This window comes from Maylandia zebra, linkage group LG22, assembly GCF_041146795.1.
Source record: "Maylandia zebra isolate NMK-2024a linkage group LG22, Mzebra_GT3a, whole genome shotgun sequence".
Classification (NCBI taxonomy): domain Eukaryota; kingdom Metazoa; phylum Chordata; class Actinopteri; order Cichliformes; family Cichlidae; genus Maylandia; species Maylandia zebra.
The window spans coordinates 12,581,864-12,601,372 of record NC_135187.1 but is presented as its reverse complement, the minus strand read 5'-3'; the positions used below and the strand labels follow the sequence as shown (position 1 = coordinate 12,601,372).

The window sequence follows — 19,509 nt, the reverse complement described above, 5'->3', positions numbered from 1 at the left end:
TGAGGACAGCACAGTTTAGGTTTGCAAAGTTACATCTGAACAAATCAAAAGATTTCTGGATCAATGTCTTTGAATCCAGAGTGGAGATGTTTGGCCATGATGCACAGGGTCACAGGGTCATACTAGTTGTGAAGGATGGTGGTGGAAGGATGATGAGTTGAGCTTGTTTTGCAACCCAACTCTTCTATATACCAAAGTATTAAAGTAGTAAAATATGAGGCCATTGCTCTGACAGCTAAAGCTTGGCTGAAATTGGGTTGTGCAAGAGGACAATGATCCCAAGTACAACAGAAAGGCTAGGTTTCCCAATGGGTTCACCTGAAACCTTGGCTGATTGTGACCCACATCTGTTTTCACACCTTGGCTCGTGTGATATAGGCGGTTCATTACCCTCTTGGAGGACACTCCCATAGGGCTTAAAAATCTGGGACTCTTTACCATTTGCTCTTAGAACTGAAGAAGCTTCTCAACGAGAGGTGAAATGTCTTCAAGAAAATTAAAGAAGTCCAGACGCTTTGCTTTCCAAACTCCTTAGACAACAGAAAGGCTAAAAACAAAACAAAAATGAATCAAGGTGATGAAATAGCCCAGTCAGCGTCCAGACCTTAACTTGACTGAAATGCTGCGGCAGAACCACAAGAGAGACAAATGCCTGCAACCAGCAGTCACTGAATGAATGAGTGAAGATGTTGTTCTTGTCAAAAGCTTCCTGAGCATCGTTAGTATATAAACACTCACCAAATTCACTATATAACTCTTCATTTTCCCACTGCCTGTAACCATGCTGTCCACAATTAACTCTCCAGATTGAATTAGAAGTTTCAGGGAGGAGTTCGCCTCATGACAGCACAAATCAGCAAAGACTGAGGGAAAAACTCAGGTGACACGCGGGTGCTTGCGATATAAAGAGGGACGTTTTATCAGATCATTGGGGACATAGAGAGAAACAGAGATGAAAATAAATGTAATTTGCAAATGAGCTGGGGGACGCACCACATAAACTAGTTAGGGAGTCGTAACGCCCTGGGACAAGAAGTGTTTAGAAAAATCCAGCTCGAAACATCAACCAAGGGACTTTTAAGGAAGCATCATGCCTCGTTCACAACTTTTATTTATTCTCATGTGTTGTCTTCCTTTGGCAGGTATGTAAAAACATTCAATTGTCTTCAGGTGCTTTTGTAATGTAAGGGAAAAAAATCTAATACTTTTAAATACTGGACATCCATTACTTAAGTCAGTGAGAGGGACAAAGTCTGCAGAGCTTGGTCGGTGGAAACAAAACTCTGTGATGTTTGACATTTTTCTGCATGCACATTTGAGATTTGACTCTCTTAAAGCTGACATATTTTTTAATGCATTTTAGTGCAAGATCTCCTGTTACAGGAAAAATGATTAATGATGGATGCTAACATGCTTGATTTGATGAGTTCAGGTATACTTTTCACATAAAGAGAGTTTTATCCCTTTAATTAGGAAGCTCTTTTTGCCAGGAAATACTACACAGAGGAGATTTGTAGTGTATGCTTATATTCCACTACTGTAGTTTGATTCAAATAGTGTAGATTGTTGAAGAAATCCGTTCAAGTAAGTTCAGTATGTTGGATTTGTTGTCGGTAGTGTTTTTAATTTTTCTTATGTGACTGGTAAACATGAAATAAGTCATTTAGTCCAGTACACATTTTGTCTAAGACTTTGAAAGTTCAAGCACTTTTTCTTGTTTTTCAGTGGTGGAAAGTACAAATTTAACACGGTAAATCGAGCGGTTATTATATAACACTTTTCTATTACACAGTGTTTTATACACACTGCAACAAAGAGCAACTTGGTTCAGTATTTTGCTCAAGGACGTTTTGGCACTGAGACTGAAGCAGCTGCCAATCAAACCACCAATGTCCCAGTTAGTAGATGGCTCGCTGTACCTGTTGAGCTACAGTCACCCCATAACACACTTACTTTAGTTACAATTTTAGTTACATATTTAAACTTTATCGTACACAACATGTGAAGAGTTTAAAAGGTGCTGACTTGAGTTAAATGTAAAATCTACAAGTACTCTGATATTTTTAAACTAAAAGTGAATTATAAACAAACATTTCATATTTATTCTCCAATGTCAGGCTTTTTTTCTAATGAGTTTGACTATTTTAATTTAAAGTTTACTAGTTTTACTCATAAATATAAAATAAACTCAAAATGAAATATTATCATAACAATAACTTACTCAACTACAAGTGTACATCTTTAATCATATACTCAATAACTCTGGTGAAGGGTGGTGCCCGAGTAGAACATGCAGAAGGAAGGACACATGACTTCTGCTTACGCTGTCTTAAAGCTGCTTGCCAATGTAATTTTGCAGTGCGCTGTTTGCATATTTACATTTGTTGTGTACATATCGTACACTTGGAAATACGAAAAGTAAAGAGAGTGTAACCTTTAACCCATTTTACAGTGTTTTTACTGTTGTCTTATGAATAGAAACATGTTGGCATCATAAAATGTATAGCTAGTAAATGAAAAGTACTTAGAGTTTCTGTTATGACAGTTGTCTGCCGAATCGGTGATAGAAAAGTAATTATCAGATGTTGCTGAAGTGCAGAGAAGCCAATGTTAGAAGAGAAGTTAAAAAGTGTCTCAATTACAAAGATATTCCACCAGGGGGCACCAACAAGTCTATTTTTCAACATCAAAATATGCATTCATCTTCTACGAAACAATTTGGCTTCTTGTGGAAACAAACATAATTGCAGTTACTGTTAGTTCGCAAATATCATGTTTCAGAGCTAAATCTTTTATGTTGTGACTGTCAGCTGATACAATATTGGAGTTTTAAGCTCTTGTTGTTGCAATCCCTGCCAGAGCTGTACAGCTGACAGTGCCTAACAACCACTGTTTTTGCCCCTCAGCCTGTTTGCACTGTTACACCTGTATGTTTCCATCCATCTCTCCTCTGGACTGCTTAAAGTTTCCTGTGGAGTGTCCAGCTGGCCAGCGCTGCCTCTCCAGCGTAGCGACAGGAACACGAGGTAAGAGCCATATTTGTCTGCATTTATTAGATTAGATTAATTTCAGTGAGTCTCAAGCATGATGGCCACAAACTGGAAAATAAAGCCTTATTTTATAAAAGATTTGTGAGAAACATTTTTAGAAATGCACATTACAGTGAACAGACAATAAAGACACCATTAGGACCAAGTCTAAAGTTCTTTTTATAAACAAAACCTTTCAGCTTGTGGTCACATATCATACATAAACTGTACAATAAGGACTGTTTCATGTCTTTGTAGGCTGCTCTTTGAACTGCTTCTCAGGGCCTTGTCTTTCGTCAGTGACCTAAATGTGAAAACAAAACCAGGTGAAAGAATGATTCAAACTTCTGTACCATTTTCTCATCAGGCCGGTTGTCAGCTCAATAGCACCCGTGATGTCAAATTATGTCTAAAAATAACACTCCGGGCTATCTGGGTGGGGCAAAAATGATCACCATGTCTCATCAGGGGACAAAGTTCCCACAATTACTCTCAGTTTGCAGTATGAGTAATTTTAAAACAATCCCAGTGAGGAACTAGTTAAATTTGCTTGCTTGATGAAGAGTCTGAATGAATAATCTGCTGTCTCTTGTTTTACTGTACTTCGTTCTACTGCAGTTTTTGGACTCTGCTATCCTTTCTGTTTATATCTTGTTGTTTTTTGAGTTTTGGATTTCCTACACTCACCGGCCACATCTTGCTAGTTCCTTGCTTTGATCTCCTTTTGCTGTTCAAACTTCCTTAAATCTCTGTGTCATAGATTCAGCAAGCTTTTGGAAAAATACCTCAGACATTTTGGTCCATATACGCTATATTGTCATGATAGCGTCGCACAGTTGCTGTAGATTTGTCGGCTAAACATTCGTGATGAAAGTCGCTCGTTCCATATGAGTAATGTGAGCTCGGTGTCATGTTCAAAAACCAGTTTGAGATGATTTGATGACATGGTGCATTATCCTGCTGGGAGCAGCCATCAAAACATTGGTACACTGTGGGCATAAAGGGATGGACGTGGTTAACAACAATACTCGGGAACAATATGGTGTTTAGACAATAATGAGCTGGTAAAATATCTCCTACATTACCGCACCACCGCCAGCAGCAACCTGAACCATAAATACAAGGAAAGATGGATTCCTTCAGTGTAGCCTCTGGTCTCTATGAGGCATTTTCACCCAGAGAACTGCTGTTCACTGAACAATTGATCTTTTCCGGCCATTCTCTGTAAACCTTGCAGATGGTTGTGTGGGAAAATCCCAGCAAATCACCAGTTTGTGAAACACTAAGATAAGACTGCCTGGCACCAACAACTATGTCACTTACTGCCATGCAGTTGGCTAATTGGAGATTTGCATTAACGAGCAGCTGGACAGGTATACCTAATGAAGTGTCTGGTGAGTCTATATTGCTAACATCCAGGTGCAAAAAAAAAATCAAGAAATAAAACTAATCAGGCATTCAAAGTTTTCTTTGCTTTTACTGTTTTTGAAGCATTCATAATGTTAAATTTAAAACGATCAAAAAATGTATAAAACACAATACACTTCAGTATCTATTTAAGCATAAACACATCATATCATCTCCATTAGTCATGATTCCATTTATGTTATATAACAATTAATTGAAAAATATATTGGATTTGCTGAGAAATGAGGATATAAAACGTCATTCTGTTATATTTTGGTGGGAAAGTTTGACAAAACAGATTTATGAATTCATGAGTTCTGGTTAAACGCATGCTTTGTTAGGTTGTTGTGACCTTTGACATTCAGATTTTCACAAAATCAGATCATCCTTGAGTCCAAATAGATGCAAATTTCCAAAACTGAGAGACATTTGGAAACATAATACTTAATCAGTGCATCAAATATTTTTTTTCTCGCATTCGACACTTGCTGAGTGAACTAGTCCTAAAAAGGCACAGTGTCCTGTGTCAAGAACCATTAAAAGTGTAGAAAAAGGATTGAATGCTCTTTAAATTCCATGCGAATAATAATAACAATAATAATATCCTTCTACTCCTCTGCTCTCACAGGCCCACTACAGCTGACGTTGTACGAAAAAAGCTGCGCAGTTGCCTCCCAGTGCGACGTGAGTGGAGAGAAATACACGTCAGGGGTCTCCTTCAACTACACCAACGTGTGCTGCGATACCGACCTGTGCAACGGTGCCGTGTCCGTTACTGCCCCCAGCTTGGTGGGAGTGGTGCTCTGCCTGCTGCCTGCGCTCGGGCTCCTGCTGGCCTGAGCAGCAGACGAGACGATGCAGTTTTATCCTCGATAAAAAATTTTTTTTAAAAATGAAACACATCTGTCACCGACTGATTTACTATGAAGATGTTTTATTGGGACATTAATAAACCCTACTTCGTAAGATGTTTAAAGTACAAAATACATTTCAGCTGCGCTAGTAGTTTGCCTTGATCGATGATTTAAGCCAGCTGATTGTGTGTCAGCACTTTTACTTTTGATCAAGTGGACTTTGAAGTTTAGATGTTTTTGACTACATGATGGCAAAATGAGTGGAAAAAAAGACAATAAAAGGCTAAAATAGTAAAAGATGGTTAAGAAACAAAGCAAAAAGCACAGTTTGGATAACAACGGACATGGATGACATATATATATATTCTTTAAAAAAAAGTTAAAACAGTTAATTGAGAAACAAACTATGCATTTAATGATTTGTCTAATTTAACATATTAAGTGGTCCCTGAAATTACATCAAGTCCTACAGTCTTCCACACACGGAGAGAAGAAATACTACAATATATTAGCACTAAAATTATTCAGACTCTGTCCCTTTAAACATCATTCCACTTTAAAAAATAGATAAAAATCCAACAATTCAGTCAAGTACAATGCATCATCTACTTGATCAATACCAAGCATGTCATTGCGGAGGGATTACAACCTCTGTAGAAAAATAATTGACTTTGCTCCCGCTGTTTTTCTAATAAAGTTTAACTCAAGATTGTCTTCTTAAATATGCTTAAATTGCACTTAGGTTTATTTTGTCAATGAGTTTCACCCTGATCTGAGACACACAACAAAGATGTTTGCAGCACAAACTGTAGCCCGGTCCACACGTACATGGATGTTCTTTTAAAACTGGAATTTTTTGCTTTTGTTCAGAAAAAAAAATCGTAACACAAAAATGCAAAAAAGAAATACGTCAAGGGTGCTTGACATAATCGCAACAAGTGACCCTAACTGTACAGGAATGCTGGCCAATTAGAAGCCAGCCTGTTGTCAAAAAAGGAAATAAAGGCGCACACCTTTTCCTCCTGTTTCCCTATTGAGAGTCTTCACTGTGGACGGAGGTTTTAAAAAGCTTCCATTTAAGTTTTTTGTGTGAAAAAAAGGGAAAAACACAACTCAGAAACTAATTTTTACTACTGCACATTAGGGCTGCCACGATTTGTCGACTAGTCACGATTACGTCGATTATCAAAATCGTCGACGACTGATTTAATAGTCGACGCGTCGTTTGAAGCTTTAAGATCACAAAAGACGCAGGAATAAGTGGCAGGATTTAAGAGTGTAATAACGGACTGAAACAGAAGATGGCAGCATTGCATGTACAAGGATGTCAGCTACCGTTAAACCCCGAAGAAGAAGAAGAAGCAGCAGCTGTGTCCCAGAATTCATAGCACGGCCCAGCGCAGTTTCCAACAATGGCGGCAGCTAGTTAGTTTTAATGTTACTCTTATTATTCTTTCTGGGTCACAAAATAAACGTTTAACATATTTTCAGGCGAGAATGTAGCTGTGTAAACCTCAAATATCTGCTCAGTTTATCAGGACACCACATATTTTCAAAAGCGCTCCGACGTTTTCGGAGACATCTGTTACCCACTAGCTCGTTAGCGAGCCGGGGGCTAGGCTCACTAGCAACGTGAGAACACCGGACTCCCCGCAAATCGTTTTCAAACCCACCACTGTCTTTCGCTACTCAGGTTAAATATATATGAGTCACTTAGATAACTTAAAATGTTATTGTTTGGCTTTTTTTTTTTAGTATTTTATTTGTTCCTGAGTAAATCAGTTTGTCTGAGATTAAAGTTATAGTTTTTACACAGCTGAATAAACGTCAAGCAGACAACTGATTATCAGAAGTGTGAGATGCTCCAGAATATACTCCAGTGTCCTGTTATATTTTAGATAGCAAGGAGTTTATTAAACTTCACCGAAACAATCTGCAAATTTCATTAAAATTTAATAAACTACCATCTTGTCTTTATTTTTAGTTAGCACAGACCTTAAACACTTAAAGCTGTAAGCTAATGATAGTTATATAAGAGCAGATGCTGCTGGTGCAATAAGCTGTAGTTTTACGTCCAATGGATGATGATCTGATTAGTCGACTAATCGCAAAAATAATCGGTGACTAGTCGACTATCAAAATAATCGTTTGTGGCAGCCCTACTGCACATGTAGACAGGGCCCATCCCTGAGAGCTCTCTATAAATGTTAGTTCATTATTTCCTTCACAAGCTGCTCCTAAAGTCAGAAAAGGCGTGCTGTCCAGTAGTTCCAGTTCCTCGCAGCGAGTTCATTTCAAGTCACTTAAACAGGAATTTCAGACCAGAGGACTTCCTCCCAGGAGTGGATTAGTCCACAGCGCATCTCTGAGGACACAAGGCTTTTAAAGGATCAGGCTGGTTCAGGTATATTTTTACTGTCAGCAAGTCCCGTGAAAACACTAACAATGCATTTAACCTACAACTGGTTACAAGGCCAAAATTCTTGGTTTCTATCAAAATGTAGACGACATTTGGACAGGAGATACTAGCAGTTGACGTGGTGCACTAATCTCGAAAAGTAAATCCACATATTATAAATGTTCAGACTCTATTTATATCAACCTGGTTGTTTTATAACTGTAGCTATGTTGATGCTTATCCTTCCTCTTTTAAAAAAAAATGTCTATGTTTAGCATGTTTTATAGCACTTTAACAGGCTCATGGTAACTGCAGACTATTAAAAAATGGATGTAACTTCATGGTCTGAAGAGTGAAACCAATAGGGAAGTGCCTTAAATGGCCACCCTTTTTCATGGCCATTGGGGTTGGACTTCTCTGCTTGAAAAGACCACCTATGGGGTAACAGCCTTTGGAGTTGTCCTGTGTAAACAGTTTCTGGAAGAGCTTAAATAGGCTGAGTTACTCATTTTGGATCATACTGAATAAGAGAGAGTGGTTCAACAGCGTAGCAGTTAACATAATCGCCTTACATGTGAAAGATGCACCGTTTGAGAATAAAACCCAGCCTCAAGGGACTATAAGCTAATGTAGTCCCTATATGTGTCAGGTTTGAAGGAGGTGAAAGTACCATAAATGGATAAAACAAAACATCGGGTCCATTTTATACATTTTGGTCAGTCCAAGGTGTATCTAGGATGCACATTGGCTAACGGCAATGACAAATTATTGACAAGTCATAAGCCAATGAATGCAAAGTTTCAAATCGGCTCTCGTTTGTCACATCCGGTTTCAAAAGATTGTTTCAAAAAAAAAGGAAATGATGTCATGGTGGCTACAAACACCTTTTATATAATCCGTAGTTTTGGCTTCTTTTGGTAGCATTCAATGGCAATGCTTACACAGTGCTTACACCAGATAAGCAGTCGAAGTAATTCATCGTGTTAGCAAGAAGACTAAATGTTATATTTTGTGCAGCTGATTTAATTTGTACAAAGCGTTAGAATTAGAAAGCATTTTCATGGGAGTAACTGACAGTGAGAAACACAAATACGCTTCATCCTGCACCTCCTTCAATACCCACTGGGCAGCACTGAATAAATTACTGGCAATGGGCCCTCACAGCGGATCACATAGACGCTTGGTAATCTTAAATAATCCTTCACGCCTGCTGTGTGGGAGCACAGAAAGGGGAAGCCCGCCTCTATTGAAACAGTTTCCTGTCTCTGTAACTGTTTTCAGCTCTTCAGCGAGACCCGGTATGCACCCCTTTCCTCTCTGAGGTGCACTACAAAGAATAAGCAATCTAACACTTAGACAAAACTTGGCTTTTAATTAAAGGATAAAAAAGATTTTGTACTGTAAAAAGGCCTTGTACCCTCAGTAACGAAATAAAGTCCATGTGAAAGGCTCAGTACAAAAGACTCTTTGGCAGGTGATCTGGAGCTGATATGCAAATTTCACTTCCTTAACCAGAGAAACGAGAGCTGAATCTGCCTGGGGGAAGCCTGCAACGTTACATATGAAAAGTTTGATCTGTCAGGCAGCTTTGTGTCTGTTGAAATTACTACCAGGAAAAATAACAAAAAACCCCAAAACATACTGTAGCAACTGTCTTGAAGAAGAAAGGAACAAGAAGCGTCAGTGTGTATCTGCTCATGGTGAAACTGTACATAAGCAGGGCTGTAGTTAGACGAGTGCGATGACGATGTGGATGTGCGCTCCTGCGAGCAACGTGGTCGGCAACCGGAGAACGTGACCCGTGAAAGAACCAATCGGAGGAGGAAGTTTAACGGGGTTAAAAGTTGCACTACTTGCATGTAATTGCTTTCACTTGCGCTTTCCCGAGCTTCCTTGTTTCCCTTGCTGATGTAAACCGACCCAGTTTCAGGTGAGGAAAAACAATGTAAACTAGCGCCAACACTGCGAAAGGTGATACTGGCGTATAAGGGTGCAAGAAATTAACCTGCAGGCGTAACAAATGATTCCTGCAGCGCTCCAGTTTACAAAGAAAAGGATCGACCATGCTGCTTGCAGAGTGAATATTCATGAGTGTGTGTGTGTGTGTGTATTTTGTGCTTTCCTATGTTGCTCTGCTGGTATATTCAGAACATGTAACCCCCTGTTCTATCCCTACTTGAGAGCTTTAGCTACAGAGGAGTAGGCGAAGTAGATCTCCTCGTCAACCGGGCAGGTGGAAGAGAACTCCTCCCTTGCATAGGCGGCGTTCAGGTACCTCCAGAGGTTTGTCAGACTCTGAGGGATGGTGAATTGTCTGTATTTCAAGCACACCACCTGCAGAGATAGAGGGTGGGAAAAAATAGGCATAATTACAAAAAAACAAAGCAAAGCATTGACTCATTCTTATAACCCATCATCCTCATGCTGCACTGCTTTAAAAATCACAAGATCACCTTCACGATGTGGAGCTTAGGCAGCAGGTTGCAATCAGCCAGAGTGAGCGCCTGGCCATCCAGGAAAGGGCGTGACGAGGAAGTGAGCTCATCGGCGCTATTCTCGTCGATCTCATCAGGAAGTGGGGAGCCGAGGTAGTCGTCTAGCTTCTTCAGAGCCTTCAGGAGGCCTTTCTCTAGATCTGAGCACATGGGCACACACAGAAAACACTCAAGCATTAAGTATAAAGAGAGGTGTCTTGATATAAATATATTTAAACCAGCAGCAGAGACGAGGTAGGAAAAGCTGCACACAAACATCAGCAGGTGACGTGTTTACACTCAGAGTCTAATGTTATTAACAGAAGCTCCCTGCTGATTTTTAGCCCATCTGGGAACTGACAGAAGCAGCTCAGCACGATTTTAAACCAGGCACTACTCTAACATTTACTTTATTGCACCATAAGTCTGAGTGGAGCCGACTTACTTTCATTGGTCTGAGGGTTTGAGTTCTTGACGTAGGCAGAGAACTTGGAGAAGACGTCCAGGCCTGCCGTGTTGGACTCTGGGTTACGAGCAGCCAGACGAGGATACCTAGATGTCCAATCACATCATAGATCACATCAAGATATAAATCTTCAAGCGATTCGTGTTGATGTGCAAGAAGTCAACAAATGCATTTCCAGCCAACGGTTTATTTTGTTATCATTAATCTATTCATTGCTGTATCTACAACGGAAACACCTGCAAAAATGTAGAATTAGATAGTTTAATCTCACAAAGATTCAGATTTAAATCTTGTGGTTTGGAGTTGGCGTGCAGGGCCTACTTTTTCAACTTGTCTACAAAATGTTGCCTTTTTCCTGCAAAATTCAAAACAATCAATCTGTGCTCAAAGCCTCCAGAGACATCTCTTTGTGCCCAACAAAGTTGCAATATTCAGATCATTATCAGATCAAACAAGACAGTTTGTGTTATCTGTATCAGCACTTCAGAGATGAAGGGAAAGATTACTTTGGAGGGCAGAGATGCTCTTCCAGGAACTCCTCAATCTTGTTGGTGTCAGTTTTCACCTCGCTGCCGTATAACAGGAAGGGAGGCTGAGCACCTGGTGCCAGGTCCTTCAAGATGTCTGGCTTCCTGAAAGCGGGACGGAAAAAGTCCAGAAGACAGATGGAGTAGAGAGTGAGTCAGAACAGAGAAAGACAAAAAAGGGAAAAAAAGGAGTGGAAAGATTTCCAACCGCAGGAAATTACCCATGTGAGCAGCTACAATGTGTCCAACTTTCACCTAAAATCAAAGCGTGGCAGCTTTTTATCTTTTAATGAATGAATGAAATACCCCAGGCTTTTTCAGTGCCAGCTTCACTTGGGGCCATTAAAACATTAAAAGTGTAGGCGAATGTTCCCTTGTTGCGCCAGCATTAGTGAGAGAGACAGAATAAACAAAAGTGGCCATACAGAGCGTGAAGGACGAGTGCTTTCACCTCTTCATATCCACTGTGGTAACGTCAAAGGTGACTCCCTTAAGCCACAGCACCATAAAGAGACGCTGAGAGAAAGGACAGTTGCCGATGCTCTGACCATCGCTTCCTGCCTGGGAAACAAAAACAGAGAATATTACAATATTACAGTAATGTTTCCATCTATTTTTCTAAGACTTTCCTCCATAAAATGCTGGAAAATCTGCTGTGTTTCTTCAGGTCAGCGATCCAAAAACGCAAAGAAAAGCCTTAAAATCTTGGCCGCACATTTGGTTACAGTACGCATACTGTTGATGCAGAAACGTGCACCTTAGTTTTTCACCCTTAAACCAACCTGCAAAGTCAGCACACAGGATGTCTGAGTCAAAACAAAGAGAAATATACATCACCACACATCACATTTCCTCAAAGAACTCGAATCGACAACTGAAAGTGAAGGCGTTTGAGCAGGATGGAATAGCTGCTGTTAAACAAAAAAGAAATTCGGGGTTTTTTGGTATGATGGAAATAAAGTTCTAATTTCTGCCTTTTAAATCGCAAATGTACAGAGTTTATCTGCTTGTCTGATTTGTCTTTACAGCAGTAATTTTCCCACTATCGGATAAATTGGAATATAATTATTGCATAAATGAAACAAACTATGATTATTTAGTCTGCACAAGGCTGTTTTAAACACTATAACACAGTTTGTAGACCCAATCATTAATCAGCTCCAAAAACAATCCCCAAAATGAAACTACCTGAAGCTTGAGATGCAGCATATGTTACTTCTGTTACTGCCGAGCCATACGGCAAATTTTGGTATCGATACTTAAGTAAATATTGGGTAAATATTGCCAATACTAGTACTGATACTAGGGGAAAACAAGGCATTCTGAAGAAATTAAAATTTTTAGAGCAACAAAACACACCTTTCGGTTTTCATGTCTGAAATGTAAACGTGGATTGACCCACCCACCCCTAACTTCTTTACTGCTGTAGGGCGTGCTAGTTTTGATCTTTAGGATCTGAAACGTGGCTCATCAGGCAACCGCCTAGTGTTGTTAACCACAGTTCACGAGAAACTACATTTAAGAGGTCAATTTAGAGAAGTTACAACAGCATCTTTCACCGTGAAGAAGGTGGGGGTGGGAAGCACAGGGTGGTGCACATGTTCACACAGAGAAATCTTTATGTGTGAAGTGAGCCACACTGGTTAGTATGTTACTGCCTGTTTTTGACTCAAAGAAAATGGGATTAGCCTGCCTGGCCAACATACTAAATATAGACTAAAGTCGGCTGGCTGTTATCTTAATGTGCGTTTAATTAGATTAGCCTTACAGTGGTTTATAAGCCCGGTGAGTCAGCAGAGGGGGGTCTGATTGACGTCACTATTACAACAAATACTGCGTTAAAATAAAAGATAAAATAAAGGTGGCTTGATGTCAGCTGTAAGGACCGTGCAGGTGTCAGAGACAGGTTATCAGCATGTAATAGAAAACACACTGAGCGTGCTGATGAAACAATAAGATAAAAGAAGCCCGAGCAGACCGGCTCAGCCCACTAAATAAACTCAGGGCACATAATGTCGCCCGTGTGCGCGTCACTCTCTGGGTGTGATGCTTTCCTTCTCTGCGCCCATTCACTCTCTTACCTTCACGAAAAGTTCAAGTTTGGGCTGACCGGCGTCGCTCATCTTCACCCGTAGCTGCACGAAACCTATAAAGAGAGAGACACGGGCGTTAAAAAGTTTCTAACGCGAAGCCCGATCGAGCGCAAAGTCGCCTTTTCTGAGCCAGAAACAACCGCAAACGCGGGGAGCCCAGCCCATCTTCCGCTACACAATACTAAATACTAAAGTGACAAACGCGACAATGTAGCAGCTCCACGGGCGTCACAAAGTAAATCCACACATGCCGTGCGCTCCTGAAGCTCAAAATTCACATAATTTAGAGTCAGTAGAGCTTCTAACCTCACAGTGCTCGAAGTTCTCGTTGCCTGTTGCTGGTTTCTCCTCCCAGTTCTGCTGCGGAGTGCGTGTGTGTGTGTGCGCGCGTCCGTTGGCTGCAGCGACACAATCATCATCATCATCATCCTCCTCCATTTCCTGGTGGTGCATGACGGGCTGTGCTCTCAGCGAATAAAAGCGGCCGTCGTATGAAGGAGCGGTCTGTTTATTCACGTTAAAGAACGTTTATTTCAAAGCAGCAAATAAAAGCACAGAAAAGTCACCGCGGAGAGCCGAGCTTGGAGCAGGCGGCGTGTTACGTAACAGCCACCATGAGAAGAGCACTTGGCAGCTTTGGGGAGACGCGTTAAAGGCACTGGTTATGGGGCGGTGGCTGATGTGTCTGACTGTCCCATATACAGTTAGGGTTGTAGATTTTGTAGTTTTGCCTCTGTGCACAACCACAGCGGATTTTTATATCAAACCTTAAACATCTGATTAAAATGCAGACTTTATCAATAGGAAAAGCTGTAAAACTTACGAAAATACAGTTAAAAGTCCAAAAGTTGATCCCCTCTTTCACATTTTTCAGCCTTCCTTGCGATCGCCTGCCAAAAACTGATTTCCAATGTTTCCGCGTGTTTTTTACGTGTAACATCTTTATGTATGTTGGTAAATAGACTTCGGTGAAAAGGGTTTACAGATTTTTTATATATCAAATTTAAAAATGGCCTGTTTTCAAGTATCTTTATAACTCTGTGTTATTGTACTTACATTATAACCAATCGTGTCCTTTGTCCACTTAAAATATGTTTACAGAACTATTGTTATATTTGTTGCAATTCTGCTGCCCTCTCGACCAGATTACTCTTAAAAAAAAGACATTTTTAATGTGAACGAGATTTTTTAACTGCATAAATAAAGGATATATAAAAATCCCTGCCAAAAAACTGATTGCGGCTTTTACTTTGTTACAGGAATGTTGTTTGTGGGCCAAGATGACTTGATATCATTCATGAGGGATACATTTGACATGTTTCACATATTATAGACCCGCGGCCTTATGTTTCAACACCCCTGGTTTAAACAAACGTGCTTAGTTGATGCTCAGTCTCTGATTTTAAGAGGCTCATACATTATTGTGCTCACATTGTTAAAAACTGCAAAGCATGCTTGTGACTGAGTTGGCCATTGCAAAAATATCCCAGTTCTCTGCCTTGAAAATTTCCTGGGTTTCTTTAGTAGTTTGTTTTGGCTCATTAACAATTTTCACTGTGAAGCCTGTCTGACCTGTTTTTCAGCACTTGGCTCAATCTGAGCAGAGAATATAGCCCATCCCGTTCCTTCTATCAGTAGTCACATTGTCAATAAACACAAGTGATCTGGTTTCACTGACAGCCATGCGAGCCCATGACATAATAATACCTCCACCATGTTTGACAGATTACTTGTGGTGTGCGGATCGATATTGAAATATCGATTCTTCCGATACCAGTAATTTATGTTCTAGAATCGATTCTCATCAATATCGATATTTTAGTACTTTGGGGTAAATTTGTAGTTTTTCATTAACAGGAACACCGTGGAAAGAAACTATGTCATTCGGATTGTCTAAATTGGAAGGAACTACTTCCTCTTGCCTTTCACGGTCATATGCAAACTACTGGCCTGCGCACTCACGCTGAGCGTGAACGAAGTCACGTGTGGACGTATTTTACCTCCACAAACAACCGAGACGTGGTTTGCGATACATGTGGCAAGACAGTGAGGTGTTGTGGCAACACCACTAACCTAGTCAAACACCTCAGAGTAAATCATATCACAGAATATGACGAGCTTATGTTGAGGCGAACTGAAGAGGAGGAGAGGGACAGGTGCTGCTAGGGGAGTCAGACGCTCTGGCGGAGTCCTTTAGTGCTGCAGGCAGGCAAGGTGTTCAAATAGCACAAAACTTCAGATTTTTTATTTATGCATGATAATTCTACATTATTAAGCAATATGAACAAGTAGTCTGATGTCCTGTAATCATTATGAAGCTATATTATTCCGATTACCGGTACATAATACAGTTATATATTGTATTATGAAATACAATGAAACATTAACATGTTATTGTTAATGTATAACATTATTGCAGCTGTTTGTTCTGTATTGAGTGTGGCCAGCAATGGACACCATGACTGAGACTGCTGCACCCGTTAATGACCTCTGACCGCTGTTCTTGGATATTCCTAATAAAACTGCATTTCTGTAGCTGAGCAGTGTAAAGAACACAGGAACTGCAGGTCTAAAATAAAGCTCTACATCTTCTACTTTGCTGAAGTTTGCCACAATATGGTTTGGTTGTGTTTTTTCTGTGCATTTGCTTTTATTTTTGCATGTTTTTATGACTGAGCAGCATCTCATATAGATGTGCTTTTGTGTTCTTTGACAGATGTTTTGCATGTATTTGTGTTTAGTTTGCATCTCTTTCTGCTATTTTTCTCTTTTTGGTGTTGTTTTCATTTCAAGGTTTGCGTTGTGTTTCTTTATTACCAGTTTATGCTGTGGGTGTCTGACTGCTTGTGTTCTTGTTGCGGCTTGCTGATGTTGTTCTGCAGATGTTAATGGTTCGGTGTGTCTTTTTCCAATTCTTTTGTATTTGGAGTGTCTTTGCACATTGTTGTGTTTTTGCATCTTTCGTGTCTTTTCTGTTACTTTGTTTTTCTAAAAATCCCGTTTAAGGTAACTTTTAACACCTTTTGTGTGTCTTTGGAGAGAGAGTTCAATCTGTCAAGATCTGCACGGCAGATCGTCACGAGATGAGAAGTGTGGACCCAAGTGCAAGCACTGATAACTGAGTAACTGGATGAGTTTATTTCCAGGGCAAGGTGAAGCAGAAAACAAAAGTAGAGCATGGCAGGGAACTAAATTTAACAAAGCCTAAACTGGGAGCAGCTACAAAACAATAATACAGAGGAACAAAAAAAAACCTGGAACATGGAGAAGTCCAACAGGGTTCATACAGGAGACAGACAAACCAGGACCTAATACAGGCAAACACAAGGCTTAAATACACAGAGGGATAACAAGGGAACGAGCCACAGAAGTAGAGCATAGCTGGGAACAATCAGACATGACGAGACCATGGGGAAGCAAAACTCAATACACTGACATAAGACACAGCCCTTCACAATAAAACAGGAAATACACAAAGACGCAGAGTTGGAGAGAAAACCACTGAGGAGCACGAGGGAGAGCACAGACATGATGAGCTGGGGAGACATGGAATAACACACACGGAGGGGAAACCCAATAAACTAATCTGAACAATTTAGGACTGATAGAATAATTCCAAGAACAGCAAATGAACTTTACATGATACAGAAACACAAGGAAACAAAGAACGTTGGGTCAAAATGACCCAGGACCATGACAAGGGGGTTATTGAGCTTTCTTTTGTTAGATAATAAACATGACATGAAAACTGAGTCTAGTTTAAAGAGTAAAGAGTAAATACAAAGAGGAGTGTCCTGCTGGGTTCTCCATCCATGGATCATTTTACACTAATAGCCAAAGCTTTTTCCAGATTCAGTGTCTGTCCATGGAGGCCAAATGGGGCCAGCACCACCGGGGTACATTAAGAGATTATATGATCTGTCTTCACTTAAAAACACTAAGCAAAGGGGTTTAAGTCAACAGGTGTATACATTACTAACAAAACAAATCCTATAATACTGAATGATTATTGGTTGTTAAGTTTGTTGACAATAATTCACAGGAGAAGAAATTAAAAATAATCTGTCTGAAGTGCACTGTGCTCACCAGCCACTTTCCCACCGTTCAGCTGCTGACTAACAGCAAATATTTAATCAGCTATTAGGAGAAGAAGGTGATTTAAGTGACTTTGAACATGGCATTGTTGTTGGTGTCAGATAGGCTGGTTTGAGTATCTAAGAAACTGCTGGTCTGCTGGGATTTTTCCACAGTCATGTGATGTGGTAGATTGGTATCACCTGCATATTAACTCACCCTCAAATTTGCTGTGGGAAATGGGAGCTAATTTAAGAGTGTTTTTTTGTGTGTGTTTCACAGTTGTTGTGGGCTGGGTTAATTGAAGGCAGGTGTTTTGATAACAGTCACGCGCAAGTACACTTATATTCCAAACTGCTGTTATATTTCCTGTCACTCTGGTATGTTATTTAGTCCAGACTTACAATGGTTTAGATTAAAATGTTTATAGCAGCCATTCTGTTAGTTATATAATTAAGATTCAGTTGAATTTCTTGTTATATTTTCTGTCTTTGCAGGCCAGAGCCTACTATATGCTGCAGAGTTGGCTTCCTGAGGCCGGGGTGACTGTGGTCCTACTCTGTAGAGAGTGCTGGGTGTGTGAGGACAACTGTCCCCTGTTGATGTTGTCTATATGTTGAGGGTAGATGATTTGTGGCACGGTTGGCCCCAGCTTTGGAATGTGGTTTTTATCCCTTTGCAAGTGGGACACTTCCTTTTTTATGTGATTAATCTCGTAGCTGGGGTTGTTTCACATTGACCTCAGGGAGTTCATTAATAAATGTAATGTCAGCTCAAACTGGTTTATTGAACAGTGGGTTCATTGTACTCAAATGATCTCCAAAGCCATTAGCTCTCACTCCAATGGGGCACCTTGGGGATGTGGTGGAACAGGATATTCACATCATGGATGTGCAGCTGACCAATCTGCAGCAGCTGTGTGATGCTATCATATCAATATGAGCTACAATCTCAGAGTTATGTTTCCAGCATCTTGTTGAATGTGTGCCATGAAGAATCAAGGCAGATCAGAAGGTAAAATGGGGTTGAAACGAATACTAAAAAAAAGTGTCCCTGTGCTGTAGACTTTCTTGCAATTCACTGGTCGGCATTCATGAGTCGTGGAAAGTCAGGTGGGGATGTAAAACCATCTGTGGGGAAAACAAAACCAAAAACAGTACTCTGCTCTAAACTGTATCTGGTTATTTCTGAGAGATTAGGATGCCACAGCACAGGTCATCCTTACAAAAGAAACACTCCAAGCCCAAAAGAGAAAAACCTGCTGATTCACACTGTTTATATGATCCTTAAGAAAGCCTTCACCCATTCATGATTAGTCAACAGTTGAGATGCTAACTTTACTATTTTGTAGTTTATGCATAAGTGACCCATGCGTGAATGGATTAACTTCTTCTAACCCAGACCATCCCAAAGTGTGGGGGCGGTATGAAAGGGGGGGGAGAACCAAAACGCTTGGACACTGCCAGCACGGGGCGCCCACAGAAACGCAAAGCAGGAGATGAAGCATAGCTGAATATGTTTCCAAACCAACTTCATTCTAAGCCAAAGACTAGAAAATATGGTGAAGCATATCTTCCCTTTGGTTTCACCTGCAGAATTGGTTTTCCCTGTGTCGGGAGCAGCGCTGGGCTGTTCAAATCACGGACAAACAGTCTCCCACAGCTGTTTATGTTCTTAAACCCATTTTGCACAGAGAAGCATTTTTTGAAAAATGTATTGATAGCAATGTTGAATATTATTACACATGGGGGGGAAAAACAACTATACGTAAAATAATCACCTTGATGCCTCTGCCTTTCTAAATGTAACTGCGTGTGTATTGTAAGCGTGTAAAAACTGAAGATAGTCAGATTAACAGTATTATGTCTCTATCTGCCATTCTGCAATTCATCTCATGTAAACAATAACGTGGCGCTCAGCATGACGTGAAAAAAGGCACATACCTTTGACGTTGCGTGACGAACTCTGTATTCTTCGTCCACACGTAAACGCAAAAAAAAAAAAAGAGTTTTAAAAAAAATCTCCATTTTCGTTGATTCGAAACGCCGTTTACGTGTGGACGAAACAGCTGCGTTTTCAAATTTCCTATGATGGGATTGTACCACCACCATTATTCATGATTTTTATCGGTTAAACAGACGACATGGATAAAAGGTCAACAAATTTGGCACTGGATTTTTTTTTTTC

General features: G+C 40.2%; 1 protein-coding gene and 1 non-coding gene across 2 annotated transcripts; one reads left to right on the top strand and one right to left on the bottom strand.

The window, feature by feature from the left end:
• The first annotated feature begins 889 nt into the window (after positions 1-889).
• Positions 890-5,997, top strand: LOC101474666 (uncharacterized). The gene is made up of 3 exons (XR_013095087.1): positions 890-1,142; positions 2,907-3,026; positions 5,065-5,997. It is a non-coding gene; the product is annotated as an uncharacterized LOC101474666 (transcript).
• On the bottom strand, positions 5,351-13,662 carry clic1 (chloride intracellular channel 1). The gene is made up of 7 exons (XM_014413901.4): positions 13,555-13,662; positions 13,237-13,301; positions 11,607-11,716; positions 11,135-11,260; positions 10,608-10,714; positions 10,142-10,323; positions 5,351-10,022 (listed from the first exon to the last, which is right to left on the bottom strand). Exons 2-7 carry the CDS (start codon positions 13,276-13,278, stop codon positions 9,861-9,863), a joined length of 729 nt encoding a protein of 242 aa, XP_014269387.1. The 5' UTR covers positions 13,279-13,301; positions 13,555-13,662; the 3' UTR covers positions 5,351-9,860.
• Between the last annotated feature and the right edge of the window lie 5,847 nt (positions 13,663-19,509).